Below are 14,463 nucleotides of genomic sequence, written 5' to 3'. Positions count from 1 at the left end.
AAAAAAAAATTTCGCAGAGAAAGTTTTTGGGTTGTCATCTCACGTGATATCAGATTTGTCCAGGGTATGCAATTATCACAGATAGGGTAACATATAGATTTTATGCTAAGATGCTGCTCCGTCAGAGCTAATTATGGAGCCATACATTTTAACAGCTCCGATCACGTTTTGCCGCTCCATGTACATCGTACACCATTAAGCAGGTAGACCGCAGGTAGACCACAGGATCACAAGTTTGTACAATATTTTTCACAGAGGACTCAGGTGGGTACAAGGGCGCGCCGCCATACGGTATCAGAAGATTACCGATCAATTTGTCACCATCAGCCTAGCTGCAGCAAAATTAGCTACAGCAAAGCTTGGAAATCACGAGCAGAACTTTTGTCGAGGATTTATGCCTCAATCCGATTTGAATGAGAGTCTGCGATCTCGGTTTCGAGAGAGGTCGAAGTCGTATCAGAAAGAGAGTTGCTGACACGAGTTCTAGGTTCTATTAAAGCTCTGAGCGAAATGGATAGCACACAGGACACCGATTTTTCAGATCGGCCTCGGTCGCCTACAAGCGTATCTCCATCAGACACCCCTTATAGAATGGAATCGAAACAGTCGTCACGTTCCTCGTCCCCGGTACCTTCAAGTCCGTCGCGCGGTAATGGTAGCTCTCTCGGAGGGTTACCTTCTTTGACGAAGACAATCTCCCGAGACTCCACTTTGAGTAATGTCTCTTTTTCTTCATACTCCTCTCAACCATCAGGACCTACTTTTTTACAAGGCCCGCCGACACCAGTAGAGAAAATCGGTAAAATAGGTGTCTGTGCTATGGATGCGAAGGCTAGGTCTAAACCTTGCCGTCACATCTTGAATCGCCTGATACAAAATGGACAATTTGAGACTGTGATATTTGGAGATAAAGTCATTTTGGACGAAGATATCGAGAATTGGCCGACCTGTGATTTCCTCATTTCGTTTTTCTCGACAGGTTTCCCACTTGATAAAGCTATAGCCTACGCTGAGCTTCGAAAACCATTTCTGGTAAACGATCTTTTAGCACAAAAACTGTTATGGGACCGACGCCTTGTGCTTTCTGTGCTCGACAGTATTAACGTACCAACCCCACGCCGATTAGAAATTTCCAGAGATGGTGGTCCGAAACTAGACCCCTCATTGTCTCAACGCCTTTGGCAGCAGGGGGTCATAGTTGCTACAGGAAGTGAGCCGGATTGGCGAATGTTTGACCAGGATACTTTGATGGTCAATGGAGAGAAATTGACTAAGCCTTTTGTCGAGAAACCAGTCAATGGAGAAGATCATAATATTTATATATATTATCACTCTAACACGGGAGGGGGAGGACGTCGTTTATTCCGGAAGGTGGGGAATAAGTCGTCCGAGTTTGATCCAGCTCTGAATGAGCCCCGTACTACAGGAAGCTACATATACGAACAGTTTATGGACACTGACAATTTTGAGGACGTGAAGGCCTACACAGTTGGTCCAAAATTTTGTCACGCAGAAACTCGCAAGTCGCCTGTTGTCGACGGACTTGTCCGCCGCAACACCTTCGGCAAAGAAATACGATTTGTGACCAAGCTCACACAATTTGAAGAAGAAATTGCCCGAAAGACATCTAAAGCATTTCATCAGTCAATTTGTGGGTTTGATCTGTTACGAGTACATGGGAACAGTTATGTCATTGATGTCAACGGATTTTCCTTCGTCAAAGAAAATAACGACTATTATGATAAATGCGCGAAGATATTGAGAGACATGTTTAAAAGTGTGAAGGATAACAACAACCGTTTAACAGAATCTGTATTTGTGCCTTCTAAAACAAAGGAAGAGAAAAAGCAGAAATGGGTACTGAAAGGTCTCGTGAATGTCATACGTCATGCAGACCGTACGCCAAAGCAGAAAATCAAGTCTTCTTTCTACACCCAGACATTCATAAGACTTCTGAAAGAACATAAAGAAGAAGTGATAATCCGTGAGAAAGAACATCTTCAGGAAGTGTTGGATGCTATCAAGCAAGGTCTTGAAGAGGGATTTGAAGATGAGGCAAAGCTGACCATTTTGGCTCATACTCTAGAGCGCAAAATGGATTTTGCTGGCACGAAAGTGCAGCTTAAGCCGGTATTGCGAAGTGACAATAGTGTCGAAAAGGTTCAGCTTATAACAAAGTGGGGTGGTGAGCCGACTCACTCCGCGAGATATCAAGCACAGGACTTGGGCGATCAAATGCGAAAAGATATATTACTGATGAATAAGCAAGTTTTGAATGATGTTCGTGTCTTCACTAGCTCGGAGCGCCGAGTCGCCACGAGTGCCCAAATATGGGCGGCTTCTTTTCTGGACCGTAAGGAGATCGATCCCGAATTTCTGATAGTTCGCAAAGATTTACTGGACGACAGCAACGCTGCAAAAGATTTAATGGATAGTGTAAAGAAAAAAATAAAGCCTTTGCTTCGCAAGGGCTTGAAGCCTCCACCAGAGTTTACATGGCCCGAAAAAATGCCTGAGCCAAGTGTTGTCATACAGAATGTCGTTGAGCTTATGAATTTCCACAAGATTGTCATGGAATATAACTTTTCTCAGAAAGACGTTCACTCCTTCCAATCTCGTTGGTGCTGTGGTGAGGATCCGTTTCTCTTTCGCGAACGCTGGGACAAGCTTTTCACGGAATTTTCGAGTGTGGAGAAAGTTGATCCATCGAAGATTTCAGAGCTTTACGATACTATGAAATATGACGCGCTTCATAATCGACAGTTCCTAGAGCATGTGTTTTTGCCCAGTAAAGATCAGTATGAACGCGAACCTTCTGGACTTCATCATACTAGTTCTAGTTCTTCGACAAATTCGATAAAAGGTTCGGCTTCATCCAACGCCAAAGCAAGCACAGTATCTGCTGAAGATGGTAGAAAAGCAAGTACAAGCTCTACAGGGACAGGATCTATATCTCTTCTTTATCAAGATGAGCGCTTTTCAAAGCTAAGGGAGCTGTATAAACTAGCTAAGGTGTTATTTGACTATATTTGCCCTCAAGAATATGGCATTGAGCCTGAAGAAAAGCTTGATATTGGTTTACTTACTAGCTTGCCTTTAGTTAAGCAAATCTTGGCTGACCTCGATCGGATGAAAGGTGTCGAAACTGGGGCCTGCTCAACCTACTTCACGAAAGAATCACACATATACACATTACTGAATGTGGTTTACGAGTGCGGTATTCCCACGAAAATGACGAGGAATAATATACCTGAGCTCGACTATCTCACTCAGATTTGTTTTGAGTTATTTGAGAGCGAAAATGCCGAGACGACGGAGAAGCGTTATGCGATTCGTCTATCGTTATCATCGGGCTGTCACTGCGCTGACCCTTTGGACATCCAAATCGATTCCAAGCATTGCATTTCATGCATCCCTCGTCGGTCTTTGACGAGCCATTTGGAGATGGACGATTTTATCCTGAAATTTACGTCTCGGTACGGACGTGTTTCCATGCCAAAGGTATAATAGTGACTATGTGCATTCGCTAACTCCGCCAGAGATTTATTCCTGTAAACTTGACTACCAAGTCGTAGTCCCGTTTTTACTAGCGTTCTAACGTTAATCTGTTCGAGTGCGCCGTTCATAATGTGGCTTCGTCTGTTATTGATAATATTTCCCTTTCATAGCTCCCTTCACTCGATTATGTAACACTTGAAATTTTCATCTATTCCTGACTAGTGACATGCTGGCACAAAATGTTCTATAAGCATTGATCTGGGAAATCTAAGGTAAACCAGCTGATTCATGGTGTGGAGTCCATGATTGAAGATGCTGGGGATGATAGAATTGACGTCGCAGTTTGCGATAACTCAACTTCCTCCTTACAGGTGCTCATGTAGTTCTCTTGCATAGAAATAGGATCGTCAGTACTGGTAGTAAAAACACAAGGGTCCTCAGACGATCGTACTATTTCTGAAGACATATCCGACGTTGTTGTAGTCTCTTCGAACATTGTGTCAGGGGCAATTTTTTTCCGAGGGGGGCTGCTCATCTCTCCACTTTTACGAAAAGGTGACCAATCGTTGATATAGCTAAGAACCCCATTTACAGTCTGCATCGCCGCATATTCGTAGTTAATGCCTCCTATAGCAGCAAATGTTCCACTTGGGAGATCGGATACTCGTCCCGGTCGACAATTATAATCGTACTCTTCATCGTCACTCGTGGCAAAATCTTGCATGTCGTAGCAGTCGCTATCAATGGATGATACGTCGCAAGCTTGATCGTCGTGAGACTGCGCACGTCGAGACAACATTGAGATCATTTCAGCAGTCTGTGGCTCGTCAAAAAGTGCAATTTGGGCAGATCGCTCACTTATGTATGAATTCTCGGTGTTCAATATTTTCACTCCGGCAGAAGCTTTTGCGTGTGCTCGTCCATCAGTCCCTCGATTTTCAGGAAGCGAAGAGAGCGACCCAAAAAAACCCGTAGCTTCTTCAAATTTGTGTCGACCACTTTCTTCGTAAAGAGCATCATGGTCCACCGTAGATGAGGAGCTCCCAGCAGTAAAATCTCTAATGCCACTCGAGCTGCTAGGAGTTTCGAAACTGTATGGCCGCCTAAAGTGCTTTTCAATCAGATGTTCTATTACTGGCCAACCATAAGCATTTGAGAACGTCCGTCGAACGACGATGTTGTTATGCGCATCAGGTTCTAAACGTACCAAGACTTTCCTCCAAGCCATGTTAGAGTGCCAAGCATGCGCTATCTTCTCTTCCACCTTCCCTTGTTCCTTTTCATTTGACGTATCAATACTGTTAGTGGACACTACACTCGACGTGGAGGTGCCATGCTGAGGAGTTGGTTCACTGTTATCTTCTTGAGAGCTAGAGTTCATCATAGACAAGTCATAACCGCTTATATTACTTGATCTTGATAAGATTGACTCATGGGATTGTCCCTTAAACCCTTTGGAAAACCGAGATAGGCCACCTACTTTTTTGAGGCGAAGACGAGGAATCTCTTCCGGCCTGTATATGCGATCATGTATAATCGTATCTTTTCGGCGGCTGGGATCCAAAATGAAATTAGTGTCAGGTAACGGAGGATTCAGAATAGAAGAGGCTGCTTCCAATACAGATGTTTTCGGAGGTGGACGAGGGTCTTCTTCTGCATCCTGGCGACTCGCAGAGATTGCGGAACCATTAGGCAATGTTTGGGATCTATGGTAAATTTTGCTCGGCTTTCTAGCTTGAGGGCGGAGATAGGTGAATGCGTATTGAAGAGGGCGCAGGACTATATTCGAATTTTGGTTATGTTTTTGCTGTATGTTCGCGTCTGGAACTATTTCCGAGATATCAGAACCAACCAATTGCGATTTCGACACTGAAGCCCCAGTCGTCCCGTTGTCGACTTGTGGCTTGCTCTGATCAGATGTATTTGCCGTTGTGCTTGTACTCCTACCATGCTTCTGATCATTTCTGATATTTTGAGCCTTTGAAAGGCCTTTCCAATCAAGGAAGAGTAAAGATGATGTTCTCAAAGGCACGATTCCATCGTTCACTATGTTTGCATAAACAGTTCGACGTTTGAATCGGCACAGAATTTCATGGGCTGGGCCAGTGGGAAGTATCCGCAGCAACGGCTTGGATGTTATTTTTGAGTTAAACGGAGACGAAGGCTTCCACGTGAGTCCCAGATCTTGGCCTGTCTTTCCTATTAAGCCAAAATCGAGAGCAAATTTGACATAAAGTGGATTTTCATTTGATAAGCCCAAGAAAGGGGAAGCCAGAGCAATGAAATTTATCGGCTCGATTTTCTCAAAAAAGTCAGGGTAGTGAACGTGAATGTATGCTATTGCATAAGTCATAATGAGGCCGCCCAAAGAGTGGCCTATAAATGATATTTTCCTGATACTGTCATCACGCAGACAAGTCGCAACATAGATTGCGAGGCGCTTCCCCAGAAACTTCACCCCGCGTTCTGTACGGCATGCATTGTCGAAATAACCGCGTACCAATAAATTCTCGCCCGACTCTTTAGCAGCTTTATCAATTTGCTCCTTTAAAAACAGCATGTCAGCGCCTGTATTGGAGTGAAGGCCATGCTGTATTACAACTAGGTGGACGGGTTTGTTGGGGTCTGGGGGTGGTGTGGTCCACAATGCAGCCGTATCACTGTGCTTTACACTAACAGAATCTGAATAGATTCCATTGTGTGAACTCATGTGAAGCCCGCCTTCATTCCGAGACAATGACAGTTCGAATCCGACAGAGGCTGATGTAGAAAATATTATCTGGGATACAACGTCCACTGTCCAGGTATATGCCTCCTCGTTGGGGTCTAAGCGTAATTCTGTTTGGAATGATTGACCAGCCTTGACTTGCGATTCAAATGCAGGCTCATGGAAGTGCGAAGTGACTGGCTTATTTGGATCGAATTTGTCTGATTTAACGTCGACATATATTATGAAAGGCCCGTTGAGATAAGCTGCGCGCAACGGAAACAGCTCAGTGTTCTTCACTCGAAGGAATAGGGATGTCGGACGTGGAAGTACGTTATCTAGCTTCGGCACGTAGGTAATCACATATCGATGTACCTGACCTACCAAAACAGAAGCAGACGTACGGAAGAGTAGCATATTTCAGCTCAAATAAAATCAGTCGTGCATGTGATGAAGATCCACTGCTAGGAGGTGCCTGATGCCTACTTTTGAGTAGATTGCGAGCAGGTGTATATCTAGCTTACATGCACAGTAGTTGTGAATCCGTCGTTATCATTTAATGATGCAGCGCTGGGCAAATATCGCTTGTTGAACACTGTAGATGACGTTTGGGCCGGTCCGTGCTTAACTATATGATTAGCGATACGACGAATTTACTAATGTTGACCGGCTGTTAATGCCATCACGTGACATATCATGTGATTACCATCACGTGATGTGTCACGTGCGGCTTATCGCCTTATCTAAGCCGTTTACGATCCGTGGGGATTGACTACGAGTCGCTAAGTTGAGTCTTGACTAATTCAACGCCACTGATTATTTCGTCAGTTCTCTTGCATAAAAGGTGCATGATGAGACAACATAGGTAAAAATGTCCGACTCCCAGCCACCTCTGGGAATTTTGCCTAAATTTGTCAATAGAGTAGTTAATAGTGGTGTAGATAGATTAGTTATAGAGTATCTAAGCGCAGTAAGTTTAGTTAGCCTGGCCGGAAGTTGAGACGAACTCGGGCATATCGAGACTCTCAAACTTTATCGACTGGCATACTGAAACATGTTATCTAGCTAGATGATCCATGCATCGCACTAAACAGTTGAGAGAGCCAGGACCTGATGCTCGGTTGGCCCTCAATTTTATATCGGAAACTGCTTTATTGTACCGTTGCCTATTGGGCCCGACTATTTGACTGTAATCATCCGAAGATCGAAAAATAGGCTAGCTGCTCGTACCTGAGTACAACCCGGATAGAAACTCTAGTTGTAGCCAAGGGCTATCGGCGATATCGCGAGGCGTTATCGGTCACATATTCCGAGACTTCTGACGGCTGTCAAGTAAGAATATTTAAATTGACGATTGTCCATCTTCTCCGTCAATCTACACTGAGACCGACAAGTGGGAAAAATTAAAATATCCATTTAGCCAATATGTCAGAGGCTGTGGAGAGTATCGAGCCACCATTTCAGAATGCTGTGAATGATGACTTTCAGCTCGGAGAGCTCGGTTACAAACCGGAACTCAAGCGCAGTTTCTCTCTGCTGTCGATGGTGGGCTTTGCCTTTGCTATCCTAACCTGCTGGACTGCTCTCGGTGCTTCTTTATCATCTGCAATGCTCAATGGAGGTCCCGCTGCTTTGTTTTGGGGCTGGATAGGAGTGTGTTTCTTTTCGATGTTTGTCGTTCTTTCAATGGCTGAGATCTGTTCAGCCTATCCCGTTGCTGGTGGCCAGTATTCATGGGTTATTCTTATAACAAACTTCAAGAACTGGGGACGTATCTTGTCTTACGTTACAGGCTGGATTCAATTGGCCGGCCTGTTGTGCATGGGTTCAACAGCCTTGTTCCAGACTGGTTCTTTCATCGCTGGAATGGCAAAGTTAACCAATGACGATTATGAGATTAAGCCTTATCAAGTAGTTCTCTATACTTGGGCGTTTGACGTTCTCTTTATCCTGGTCAACATTTTTGGAAATCGGATCTTGCACCATGTCAACGACGTTGCGTTGTGGTGGTCCATTGGTGGTTTTGTTATTTCAACGGTTGTATTATTAGTGGTCACGGACAACAAGAGAGATGCTACATTTGTTTTCACGGAATACTTCAATGATTCTGGCTGGGGAAACAAGGGCATGGTGATCATTCTGGGAATTTTACAGTCAGCTTACGGCATGTGTTGCTACGATGCACCAGCTCACATGTCTGAAGAGTTGCATAATGCGTCTCGCGATGCTCCTCGTGCAATGGTTTTGTCAGTGATCATAGGTTTTGTTACAGGACTCGTCTACATTATCGCACTTCTGTTTTGTCTAGTTGACCCTACTGCTGTTCAAAATACCGCTACCGGAGTTCCTTTACTTGAGATTTTTTACGATGCAACGAGAAGCAAAGTCGGAGCGACATGCCTCTTGGTGATCACATTCATTTGCCAAATTTTCGCCGGAAATGCCTTGTTGACTGAAGGGTCTCGTTCGGTGTATGCCTTTGCTCGTGATGGTGCCATGCCTTTCTCTAAATACATATGCAGAGTCAGTGAGCGGTTTGAGGTACCAGTTGTCGCTATTTTGATATCCGGCGTGTTTCAGGCTTGTTTCACAGCCATCTATTTCGGCTCAAATACAGCATTTCTTACTGTTATGTCAATCGCCACAGTTGGCCTTTATGTTTCCTATCTACTACCGATTGTCACATTGGTGATCTATGGTCGCAGCAGATTCACTCCCGGATACTACAATCTTGGTCGCTGGGGATATATGTGCAACATACTAGCTATTATTTATCTGACGTTTACATCGATATGCTTCTTTTTCCCTACTTCCGAACCTGTCAGCGGAAGTAACATGAATTATTGCATAGCAGCGTTTGCTATTACTTTCATATTTGGAATCGTATCATGGTTCACTACTGGCCGCCACGACTACATTCGCTCAATCGAAATCCCTAGCGTCACCGTCATAGATGAGAAAGTTCCTGGTGACCCCTTCAATACTAGTTCTAACGGCTCTATTGACGAGAAAGTTGGAAAATAAGATACCTTTACCCTATAGAATTAGTAGAACAAAGGATTTGTATATTATATAGTATGACAATAGATGAATGTTTTTCAGCAGCAAGATATTGGTGTGGTGATCACGTAGCTCTCTCTTGTGATTAAGCACTATTTGTGAGCAGTTTTCAATCTGTAATCTTCGCCGTCCGTTGCTTTTTCTGTCGCACACGCAGCTCTCTCCAGAGACATCAGCTTCTTCTTACGCTCCAATCCCCAACGGTATCCAGTGAGTCTCCCATCTTTGCGCTCGATACGATGACAGGGTATTGCGACAGCTAGATTATTGGCTGCGCAGGCTCGCGCCACTGCACGTACAGCATATTTTTTGCCTAAATCCGCTGCGACTTCTTGGTAAGTGCGAGTTTGGCCCATGGGTATAGAACTCAAGTGATCCCAGACACGCCTTTGAAAAACAGTTCCACGAGCGTCTAACTTTCTGTTTAAGCGAACAGTGGGCTCATCAATAAACTTGCATATTTCATCCGCTATGCATGAGTTGTTAGCTGGTGATAGAAAGGTGCGTGGGAAAGCTCTGCCGAGAGCTTGTCGAAGCTTTTGGTGCGTATCTCCTATGTATATAGCACAGATGCCACTAACACTAGTTGCGACAAGTACAGTTCCCATACAGCACTCCGAACTGCTGAATTCGATCCTCTCTAATGAGTTTGACATGGAGTGTGAATTGACATGGATGTGAGAAATTGTCACCTCAGCAGTCAAGAATAATAAGCTATTTAATTAAAACTTTCCGTGGATAACTTTGGCGTCAGCAAAACACACGCGCGGGAGATTGCCACTGCCACTGCCACTTAAATCAGTTTAGTGTCATTCCATATCTATTATTCCCAGCAGAAGAGACTTTGGTCATTTTTCTGCCATCTATATCTATTAACTGCGCTACAGCTTGCTACCTATTGTTAACAACGGAACCCGCAGCGAGCTGAGAAATATATCCAGATATCTAGCTTGCGGCAAATTCAATAGGTATATATAAAAAGTCATGGAAGTTTGACCCGCTTTACTAAAGATACTAAGAGCAATTCTTACCAGTATCACTCGCAGCTGAGCGCTGTATAGGACCATAGCGGACTAGAATGTATGGAAGGAGAGGTCACTAATCAATCGTATGTAGATGTGCGTACCTCTTGATCACTAACTGAAGATCTCGCCTGTAGTCATAAGTTCTTAGATGTCATTCTCGAATCCGCTCACGGTGTCATGCACCAGAAGGACTTCAGCGCAAGATGGAAGCTATGCGCATGACTCTACGGAAAATGGGGTTTTTTCGGAGGAGATGCGGAGGTTGTCATCAGCTTCGAGAACGTCTGATTTACTTATCAATGGCGAAGAGTGGATCATTTTTTCTGCTGAGAGCAACTCAGAGAGGCTCAGTATCAATATTTCATCTATAGAGGATATACCTCCCGAGGCTCTTGACAGTGACATCGGAGATGAAGCCGACTCTTTGGACGCTGCCTTATCAGGCCATCAGACACCTGCTGCGGCTTTGGCTCGCGTCAACTCTAAGTTCTCTTTTCCACATCATGATGGAGCGGGCACCTTCACAGCTGCTATTGCCCCAATGTGTCTCGAAATCCACGAGGAATCATCGAGAGCATCCACGATCTGTCCTGTAAGATCGGCTTTTTCCTCCGCCGAACTGACTGCTCGTATTAACGCATGGAGGCTAGACCAGTCTGAACAATTGTGCAAGACATTTGCGAACTCAGCTACAGATGGGCCTGTTTCACCGACAAGGAGCGATGTCAGTGACTTTTTGAGCGATGACTATCCAATAACTACGTATGATCTTTTGACACTAGAAAACGCTACTCTAAATAGTGACAACAGTGATCTCGACGGGAGCCAAGGTTTCAAGCTGGCAGAGCTCCTGACGGGACATCATAAGTCCAGTACAACGTCGTCTATATCATGTATAGAAAGTGACATGGGCTCGAACAAACAACAGTACAACAATTTTTGGCAGCGGCTCAGTCGGCGAGTAATTCAAAATTTGATTGGATTAGATGACAACGTACTTGGCGTTCTACTTGGGGAGCAGTTTGTCGAGTCATCGTTCACCAAATCCCCCTGTTCAGTTATTTCTCTCAGGCGTTCCAGTAAAAGTAACATTCGCGCGTGTCGACAAGATAATATCAATATCAATGCGTCTTCTTTAACTTTGAGGTCACCATCTTCGTCAAACAGTCATTGGGAGGAATCATTGATAGCCCGATTTAATCGCAGAAATGAAGGAGCTTCCATTTTCTACAAGGATTTCGGAAGTATCAGCCTGTTTGTGTAATATTCGCTCATAACATCTGTTAGTTTTGCTGTTTGACGACCCCTTCAACTGAAGTACTGGTCTTTGAAACGTCTAGTCATTACACAATTGAAGCAAGCGGTGTAACAAATAATTTAGTAAATTTTATTTTTACAGATTATAAACCATACAAAAAAGAAAACTTGTATAATTTTTGAACATGTCGTAATAAAATGCAAGCATTCCTTTCTTTTTTTCTCCCTTAAACCTTGAATCCGCGAGAGCGACGACGACCGCGAGCACGCTCAAACTTGCGGCCCTTCGACAGAACCTTAGGGGCCTTGTTCTTGTGAGGTCCAAATCCAAACGATCTAACGGCGTCACGAGCGTTCTTGGGTCCCCTAAGAAGAAGAGTATTCTGACCCTTCGGAGATCTCAGTGCAAGCTGGTCAAACGTAATGATCTCTCCACCGGCCTTAAGGATACGCTCCTTAGCACCAGCGGTGAAGCGGAGAGCGGCAACAGTAGCCTTGGGAAACTCGCCGAGAAAACGAACGTCATCAGTGATAGTACCAACTATAACAACGATCTTATCAGCGTTCTTCTCATCCTTCAGTGCCTTCGCAATACGCGTGACAGAAACCGGAGGCTTGTTGGCCTTGCTCAAAAAGAGACGACGGAGAACAATTTGGTTGAACTTGGCGTCAGTGCGGCCTGAACTGTTAGTACTATTCTTGGCATTTTGAACTAAAAGCACTGCTTTTCAAAATCATGTGTATGAAGCATCTAGCATCATTTTCCAGGAATCAATGAGATGACATTACTGTGTAGCCAATAAAAAGATTTCTCATATATAATCAATACACTTACGAGCAAGGAATCGGTAAAGCTTGACCAGGAGCTTAAGGTAAACGTTGTCCGAAGCCGGGGCCGAGCGGTGCGAGTTCTTAACGTGCTGCTTCTTCGTCGAGTCGATGCCCATGGTGTCGTTTATAACTCCGAGACTTCTTTTGAAATATGATGATAGACGTGGATACAAAGTAAAGATTTCAAAATTATGCTCAACGATTGAATGTTGCTTGAATTTTTGTGATGTTGTTATATGCGAAGTCGCAAAGTGCAGTCACAAATGTTAAACCCTATTAAAAAATAGGGCTTTACCATGTATTATACGATCACGTGTACTACAGTATAATTCTCAAAATCACCCAACCCCAGACATGACCGAGACGGACCAAAATTTCACTAAGCTAATGACAATGATAATGCGTTAAAAGATGCTACTGAGACAATAGGTCTTTGACGACCTCAAAACTTAGCCAGCTACTTGCCATGGATGGCGCTACTTTCTATTCATGTGAGAGCTTTCCTGTGGTGACTTACCAGCAAATTTGCAGAAAGACCTTTGTAGAGACCAAATAATCTACATGTTAGAAGATTACCATAATGATGAACACACCCTTCTTTACGGACTATAGAGCTCAAAGCGTCCCATACTGAAGCATACTGAAAGCCAATGTCTTTCATTGTGTTGACTTGAAATCGCCGGCGTAAAACGTCGAATGGGTATGCTATGGGTTAGTAGTGAACGAATACGCGAACATACACAGAGTCTGCGCGACAGCTCCACTAATGGCACCGCACGACAATTTGCCAATAGTGGAGACAGTTCCCTGCTCGTCCACCAATTCTGCTCGCAATGTCTCGTAGACTGCGAAATTTATCCCGACGTACGGTGCAACACCCAGAGTAGTGGGCCACATGCCACGATACAAGGCTCTCAATCCACCCTCATTGTTGTACAGCGTCTTCGTCATTTCCCACATACCAGCCGCTTTTGATGAATCGACGTGTAATGAGCCAATGTATGCCGTTTGTATCGATAAGCGCGTGCGAACTATGTCCAACGGATAAGTAGCCGCTACACTTGCAATTCCAGCTAATGCTCCAGCAAAAAGTCTCCTGGATGTATCAAGTTCATTTTTTCCATCTTCCATAGCCCACTGCCTGTTAGAAGAGAAGACGGCAGCATATGCTCACCCCTTTGAATACTGTATAACTCGAATATTGGACTGCACTGTACGGAACAATTCTGATGCAATTGATCCCGTTACCCCGCATATATCCTCTCCAGCCTTCATCTTTCCACATCTTACTGAGTGTCCCTATTACTCCTGAGTATTGTGCGGTGCCAGGGCCCTGCACTTGCATGATAATTTTCATTCGCTCAAATGGCGAAACAATAGTCCGAGATACTGCACCGGCCACACCACCTGCAATGAAGGATGAGACCATCGGTAATGCGAGCCATGTTTTCGCAGAATCGAGTGCATCGCTAGGAATTGTGACGGATGTAGTCTGACTTTGACTACTCGCATTGGTCATCGATGAGTCTGAACCAGAATCGCCCGCTATGCTCATGATATTTGTACGGGCCGTTCGAGCTACCGGATTATAAGCTCACTGGTAAAGGAAAAAAAAGAGATCGTGGAGTAGGTAGGTAGATACACAGGACAAAGCTGACACGAGAACTTCAAACAGAGCAAGTCGAAATGAAGTCCGAAATCGGAGGTTCACTCTCGATCAGATGTCCAGATTGCCGCTTACCAAGGCTGAGTCACTCTGTAAAACGGAAAGTGATCGAAAACATCGGCTGTTCACTAGAAGACTTTCATGGAAGTGTAGTCATAAAAGAAACCCTTTGCTGACAGCACAACATCCACCGATCTTTCTGAATCACGTGACGGATATTGGGGAAGACTAATTGGCGAAAAGTAAAGCTCGACAAAACACTCTACGATGGCGGCGAAGAGTTGCACTGGCCTCACGAGCTACAATATTGCCTGTTGGACACGACCCCGTGGACGTTCGAGAGAATTAAGCCAATCTCAAACCAAAAAAATAGCCCGTTTATGTTTGAGACGATTCGCCTGTAATCAAAATCAGCGACG

At 44.4% G+C, this 14,463-nt stretch overlaps 6 protein-coding genes across 6 annotated transcripts; 3 read left to right on the top strand and 3 right to left on the bottom strand.

The window, feature by feature from the left end:
• Positions 1 to 15: 15 nt before the first annotated feature.
• On the top strand, positions 16 to 3,971 carry V1510DRAFT_409613 (histidine phosphatase superfamily-domain-containing protein). Its single transcript, XM_066932593.1, has 3 exons — positions 16 to 264; positions 488 to 3,501; positions 3,540 to 3,971. The coding sequence occupies exons 2-3, from the start codon at positions 511 to 513 to the stop codon at positions 3,573 to 3,575; spliced, it is 3,027 nt and encodes a 1,008-aa protein (XP_066791903.1). The 5' UTR covers positions 16 to 264; positions 488 to 510; the 3' UTR covers positions 3,576 to 3,971.
• A 620-nt stretch (positions 3,972 to 4,591) lies between these two features.
• On the bottom strand, positions 4,592 to 6,622 carry V1510DRAFT_351203 (putative serine esterase-domain-containing protein; the record flags this gene model as incomplete). Its single annotated transcript, XM_066930865.1, has 2 exons — positions 4,592 to 4,834; positions 4,979 to 6,622. Coding segments are annotated over 2 exons (1,887 nt in total), but the record flags the coding sequence as incomplete, so codon positions are not given.
• Positions 6,623 to 7,630: 1,008 nt separating this feature from the next.
• Positions 7,631 to 9,229, top strand: V1510DRAFT_358930 (Hnm1p; the record flags this gene model as incomplete). The annotated part of the gene is made up of 1 exon (XM_066930949.1): positions 7,631 to 9,229. The coding sequence occupies one exon, from the start codon at positions 7,631 to 7,633 to the stop codon at positions 9,227 to 9,229; it is 1,599 nt and encodes a 532-aa protein (XP_066791901.1).
• Positions 8,953 to 10,090, bottom strand: V1510DRAFT_409605 (6-O-methylguanine DNA methyltransferase). Its single transcript, XM_066932592.1, has one exon. It carries the CDS (start codon positions 9,919 to 9,921, stop codon positions 9,358 to 9,360), a length of 564 nt encoding a protein of 187 aa, XP_066791900.1. The 5' UTR covers positions 9,922 to 10,090; the 3' UTR covers positions 8,953 to 9,357.
• A 334-nt stretch (positions 10,091 to 10,424) lies between these two features.
• V1510DRAFT_409599 (uncharacterized protein) lies at positions 10,425 to 11,747 on the top strand. Its single transcript, XM_066932591.1, has 2 exons — positions 10,425 to 10,528; positions 10,552 to 11,747. The coding sequence occupies exons 1-2, from the start codon at positions 10,494 to 10,496 to the stop codon at positions 11,552 to 11,554; spliced, it is 1,038 nt and encodes a 345-aa protein (XP_066791899.1). The 5' UTR covers positions 10,425 to 10,493; the 3' UTR covers positions 11,555 to 11,747.
• V1510DRAFT_47016 (60S ribosomal protein eL18) lies at positions 11,665 to 12,788 on the bottom strand. The gene is made up of 2 exons (XM_066935805.1): positions 12,383 to 12,788; positions 11,665 to 12,226 (listed from the first exon to the last, which is right to left on the bottom strand). Exons 1-2 carry the CDS (start codon positions 12,492 to 12,494, stop codon positions 11,775 to 11,777), a joined length of 564 nt encoding a protein of 187 aa, XP_066791898.1. The 5' UTR covers positions 12,495 to 12,788; the 3' UTR covers positions 11,665 to 11,774.
• Positions 12,789 to 14,463: the final 1,675 nt, after the last annotated feature.

Source organism: Dipodascopsis tothii (genome assembly GCF_038497935.1).
Source record: "Dipodascopsis tothii strain CBS 759.85 unplaced genomic scaffold V1510scaffold_1, whole genome shotgun sequence".
In the NCBI taxonomy this organism is placed as follows: Eukaryota; Fungi; Ascomycota; class Lipomycetes; order Lipomycetales; family Lipomycetaceae; genus Neoaidaea; species Neoaidaea tothii.
This window is presented reverse-complemented; position numbering and strand designations above follow the sequence as displayed.

Bases quoted from the DNA above. Each gene is read 5' to 3' on its own strand.
- V1510DRAFT_409613 (XM_066932593.1), top strand. From the start codon at position 511: ATGGATAGCACACAGGACACCGATTTTTCAGATCGGCCTCGGTCGCCT. The intron at 3,502-3,539 runs GTATAATAGTGA...TAACTCCGCCAG, and splicing joins GACGTGTTTCCATGCCAAAG to AGATTTATTCCTGTAAACTT.
- V1510DRAFT_409605 (XM_066932592.1), bottom strand. From the start codon at position 9,921: ATGTCAAACTCATTAGAGAGGATCGAATTCAGCAGTTCGGAGTGCTGT.
- V1510DRAFT_409599 (XM_066932591.1), top strand. From the start codon at position 10,494: ATGGAAGCTATGCGCATGACTCTACGGAAAATGGG.
- V1510DRAFT_47016 (XM_066935805.1), bottom strand. From the start codon at position 12,494: ATGGGCATCGACTCGACGAAGAAGCAGCACGTTAAGAACTCGCACCGC. The intron at 12,227-12,382 runs GTAAGTGTATTG...CTAACAGTTCAG, and splicing joins GCTTTACCGATTCCTTGCTC to GCCGCACTGACGCCAAGTTC.